We start from the raw sequence: 5,515 nt of genomic DNA on the forward strand, positions 1-5,515 counted from the left end.
TGGTTCGTCCGGGTTAGATAGTGTGACGGGTGCCGGTCACGTGATTTTGGGCTGTGACACTACTTCTGATCGGAGCTATAGTAGAAATAAGTTCATCCACTATAATAGCACACCGAGGATCAGAAGATGAAGAAGGGTTTGAACATTGTGAAGTCATTGTTAGGTAAAGCAAAAGCATGGGGAGAAAAGGAGAGTTGCAAAGAAGACTTAGAGAAAACGAAAGAGAGTACGATAAGTTTTGGAAGATGCATGATACGGTATTTATAAGGGAAAAATGTCATCACGAACCGTCATCATGGAACCGTCACGTCGAACTGACAGAGCTGTAGAAACCCTAAAAAGCCGTTGCAAACTGCAGAGCCAATCACGACAAGACACATGTATCGAGCATTAAATGGATGAGACATACGTCTCTTCACTTCTGAAGTAAATCATAATGATATCGGGAAAAAACGCCAAGGCATTCCCGTCATAAATAAACTCTCCACTTCCCAAGTATTCAGTTGAGAATATTTAGAAAGTGGAGGGACTATCTGCATTGGTGAAAAAATAGACTCGCCACGGGGACTAATGATATGCTGACAGGTGGCATAAGAGTCAAAATAATAAAGAAGAATGGAGATTAGAGAAAGCATAGGTAAAACACCCACGTGATCGCTTACAAAGATACAATACCAGATAACTGGAAACAAAGAGATAGGCGCGTGATGGATAATTAAAGACAACGAGGAAGCTTGGTTCATTCATAGCCGCGAATATGGAAAGATATCAGCATAATCCCTAGTTGCGGGCGATTGGCTGTTATTACCATAATCGTCACAATTACCCATGTAACAGGTAATCAGTGTAATAAATATTAGTAACAAGCAAGAATTGAGTAGGCCAAAACAGTTGCATATTGTTCCCTTATATAAACCCCTCTTATCATATCTTGTACTCTCATCGAGAAAATCACGAAATTATATTGTCAATTGCTTATATTTTTACTCTATGCTATTTGAGGAGCTCATTTTCTCCTTTTGGAAGGAAAATGCGATTATCAATAAGATTTCTTTTTCCTTAATCTCTCAATATTCTATTTCCATTATTTTGCTATCCATCTATTTTAGGAAAACTGAGGTAAAATTGGTTATTAGAAACCCGAATTAGTTTTTTATTTGCTTTGACCACAAAAATTATTTTTTGGTCAAACATCTAAATATGCATTACTTGTAATGCAATGTAATGCTCAGACCGAATTGCAACTGCTCCAACTGTGAGGGAGAAAGAAGATGAAAAGGGAAAGAAGCATTAGATTTCTATTCAAGAAAAAGACTCATAGGGAAAGAAGCATTAGACTTTTAGTAAAGAAAACACTCATGCAACTACTTTTTCATCTTCACATTAGGATTAGGAGGATATATCATTGTGCATTACGAAAATGAACGCTTCTCCCTCTCTCTTTGATCTGTAAAATTGTTAAAAATCTGTCTGCTTAGAATTGTAAGGAAATCAGCAGGTTTAACTCGTGAAAGCCACCGTTTCCTCTGAGAGATTGTTACAGACATTTTAAGTAGGTTTTAGAACAGATTGATGTTTACAGTATCTAGGAAATCGAGTTGCTCATCTTTGATCACCTAGATTCTGGTGTGAAGCAATACTGTTGTCCATCACATGTTTTGCTAGACTAGATTCATGAAGTCACAATTGGTGGACACCCTCCATCTAAATGGTAATTAAATGAAACAAAGGGAGTAGAGTAATAGTAAACAAATATATGGTGGCAATTTCAACACAAAAACAGGAATATATAAATAACTCAACAAGTTTTACAAAACACTCAACAAAGAAATTATAACCAAAAACATCATATTGACAGGCTTAGATGTAAATGCATTACTCTTATGGTTTTTAGGACTACTTGCTTGGATCATTATTTTGAATTTACAGTTTCCACCCGGTGGTGATGGATCTGTGTTTGTGACCATGGAAAGGTTCGGAAACTTGCAGGCAGTAGGTAGCTGATCGTTTTCCTGATAATAACTGTTGAATGCATATGAAATGTTGCCACGGGTATCCAGATCAGCGCACGATGTCCCATGTCCGAGGCTGGTGCAATCAGCGTGTGAACATGCATAGCCCACACTATCAGCTAGCTGTGGATCATCAAGACTGGCCGAGAGCGACAGCACGCACCACTGGCGAGCCAGGTAACGAACACCGCTTGCTGGTACTAATTCTCCATTGTTTGCACCCAGGGAAAGATTGTATTTAGCCGTACCATCGAAGTAAAATATTCCCCAATGGCGTTCGAAGTTACCAGGCTGGATGCTTTTCGCATCCTCATCGATCAGGCTGAACAGGTAAGCATCTATAGGGCCAGGCCTCATTGGAGTCCCCTTTCCACCTGAAATGTGAGTCATGAATCCTTGGTTGAATCTCTGGGCAGCCTTTAAGTTTGCATTATTGTCTCCGTCTGTTGGCCATCCGATTTCCCCTATTATGATCGACATATTTGGGTATCCATTTTTCTGCAACGCCCAAAGCAGGGTATCGTGGTTTGCATCGAACACGTTGTTGTAAATTTTCCCATTGTCATCGATGGCATTTGAGTATCCGTCGAAGAAAGCATAGTCAGCAGGAAAGTTGGGGTCATTGTAGAGACTTATAAAAGGATAGATATTGACAGTAAATGCACCACCATTGTCATTCAAGAACTTGACAATGTTCACCATGAGATCACGAATGTCTTGCCTGAAGTCACCTGTTGAAGGTTTTTCACTCGAACTCTCGTATACATCGGCATTGAGAGGAACAGTTACTTTCACCCGATTGCCAAGACCGGCTTTTATGAGGGCTGCCTGGATATTTTGAATAGCTGGGAATGTTGTTGACAGAAATGTTCCATTAAACTGAGATAGAAATGGTTCATTTCCAACTGCAACATATCTGGACAGAAAAGAACTTTATTTAGCAAAAGTGAACGGAAAAAATATAGCTATTGTTATGTCAGGAGACTAGTATTTAAGCCAATCTTGTTATAGATGAACTAGATACAAAATGTCCAATGCACTTATGCCAAAACAAACAAGACAGCTTGATAATTCTTAATGGAAAAGTCAAGTTTGCTTAGATCTTCTCTGTTTGTACACTTCTTTAAAGATGGCAGTCAGATTTAGTGAATATTATCATGCTCTAATTGCTTGACACTCATAAATGAGAAGCTAAGATTGGCTGACAAGAACGTAGACGACGTACATAATTTTTTTAAAACTTAGGGAGGGAGGGTGGAGGAGTGAGGGTTCAACAATTCATCTAACACCAGGTCTATAAGAAAATTCTGATTGTTTGAAACACAAGTCTAGACCATCAGCTTGATATCTTATTCATTCATATTATTAAATTAAATAAAGGACCACGTCCGGCCCTTCCCCGGCCCCGCATAACGGGAGCTTAATGCACTGAAAATGACTTCTTCTTTTTTTTTTTGGTGGGGTAGCTTGTTGATTAACAGATCTCTAAATTCCAATCCTTTTAAGTTTTCTAGATAAAAATATGGATTTACTTATGTTGCGAGACATGAAAAAATACCTCATTTATACAAGGACTGTACAAGAATGGAACAGAGTAATTAAACTACAGATAATATGCCCCTTGTAGTTAATAAATCATTAATTGACCTTTTAAAAAAATTGAAATTCAAGAAAAAGTATATAAGCCAAATACAATTTTCTAAAGCAAGTCGATATCTACCAAGTCTAAAACAAACACATTAACGATAAGTATAACCAGAAAAGAACAAATCAACAAAGATATATAAATTATCAAATCTATCAGAAAAGTGACTACTACCTACCTTATTTGCCTGCTTGACAAAGTTATGTACGTACTTAATTCATGTCAATTTGAGACAAAATTGCCAAACCTAACTAATCCAACTTTCAACATACAATAATCTCCAAATTAAGTTTTAGACATAGGAGTATAAATGACCTAATCGAAATCTCAAAACAAACAGTAGAGGAGTGAGGACAATGAGAATGCAAAACAAAGATGAAAATAACTATAAGGATTTAAGTTATACTACAGTTATATACTATAGTTTATAGTATGATATATGATAGTAGTAGATTAGTTATGATTTTTATGAGGTTATCAGTTAATGCTTATCATAGAGGATTTAAGTTATGTACATAGATAGTAAAAATAACCTAATGGCCCAACAATAATAAGAAGAAACTCACTTGATATCAACACTGTTGGAAGAGACAAATGAAGAGATATTCTTCTCAACCCATTTCTCAGCAGCACCCAAACTGTTAGCTAAACTATAAAGCATTTCATTTGGGATTCCAACCATTACTTCAATTCCAGACCCACTCAGTGCTTTAAAGATATCTGCATCTGCATCAAACAGCTTCACTTTCTGAATTCCATTGTCCTTGAGCAGCTTCACTACTATGTTTGGTGGCAAAGGATGTGTTGCTTGTGTTCCCCAATTTGCTCCAATTCCATACACTTTTCCTAATACCATAAACCCCAAAATCATTGATATCCAAATACCATCTTTCATCCCCATCATTCCCATCTCTTTTTTACACCTCAATTAAAGGCCTCTTAGTCAAGAATCAACAACTTTCTTAAAACAAGAAAAGATAAACTTGACATCCAAAACAAAATTTTCATTCCAAAAACACCATGATCATCTTTATCTGTTTTGAACTTTTTACTCCCCAACTAGCTAGCTCAAGAATCCAAAAGGGTCTCCACGAATTGGAATTTAAGAGGGTAAAAACTTGCTAATAACAAGAAAAGAAGACAACTTTATCTGTTTTTACACCCTATATATGGCTGGCACCAACTAGTTCAAGAACCCAAGAGTTTCAAGATATTTGGAATTCAAGAATTCATACTGTGCTTGAGAAGGAAAAGAAAAGGGTTGCAAAAGAGGAGTTCAAATTTTGAATGGAAAAGATCATTTGAAGAAGAAGCTGAAAAAGATACCAAAACAGAGGAGGCAAGAAAGCATATTATGAAATGAAAACAGTGAAAAAAAGAAAAGGGAGTTGTTCAAAAGCTTACAACTTTACACCCCAAGGAAGAAAACACTAGTCTACTAGAGAAAACCAAACTTGTTAAGCAAAGGAAAGTTAACAATAGAAAAAGTGAAGTGACTAAAATTTCTGAGTATGAGCCACATGTAGTTGTCAAAGAAGAAGAGAAAGGTAAAGATGATAGCTACATGTGTGATAGTGACCTAAATTTTCTTGGATATATATCGAGTCAAGTGATCTAGCATCAATTGAAGTTTATGCCATTGTGCAAAATTAAAGCAAACAGAACTGAATTTGAGTTAAGAATATCCATTTCTAGAGATTACTAAACTATGTTGACTGCATGCACTTGATCATTGTTTGCTTTTGCTTTTTAGTTTGTGGCAAAATAATTGTCCATTATATCACATACTTTTATTTCCACAATCATAAATTTGTTTTGTTTTCTTGAATTTTATAATCAATTGTGCAAAAAGTTAAAT

General features: G+C 36.3%; 1 protein-coding gene across 1 annotated transcript; it reads right to left on the reverse strand.

Annotated features, from left to right (window-relative positions):
* Positions 1–1,766: 1,766 nt before the first annotated feature.
* Positions 1,767–5,279, reverse strand: LOC107805507 (glucan endo-1,3-beta-glucosidase 5). The gene is made up of 2 exons (XM_016629564.2): positions 4,224–5,279; positions 1,767–2,928 (listed from the first exon to the last, which is right to left on the reverse strand). Exons 1-2 carry the CDS (start codon positions 4,565–4,567, stop codon positions 1,809–1,811), a joined length of 1,464 nt encoding a protein of 487 aa, XP_016485050.1. The 5' UTR covers positions 4,568–5,279; the 3' UTR covers positions 1,767–1,808.
* Between the last annotated feature and the right edge of the window lie 236 nt (positions 5,280–5,515).

Source organism: Nicotiana tabacum, chromosome 1 (genome assembly GCF_000715075.1).
Source record: "Nicotiana tabacum cultivar K326 chromosome 1, ASM71507v2, whole genome shotgun sequence".
Taxonomy (NCBI): domain Eukaryota; kingdom Viridiplantae; phylum Streptophyta; class Magnoliopsida; order Solanales; family Solanaceae; genus Nicotiana; species Nicotiana tabacum.

Coding starts and splice junctions, on each gene's coding strand:
- LOC107805507 (XM_016629564.2), bottom strand. CDS start 4,567: ATGGGAATGATGGGGATGAAAGATGGTATTTGGATATCAATGATTTTG. Junction 2,929..4,223: donor TCCAACAGTGTTGATATCAA/GTGAGTTTCTTC, acceptor TTTTCTGTCCAG/ATATGTTGCAGTTGGAAATG.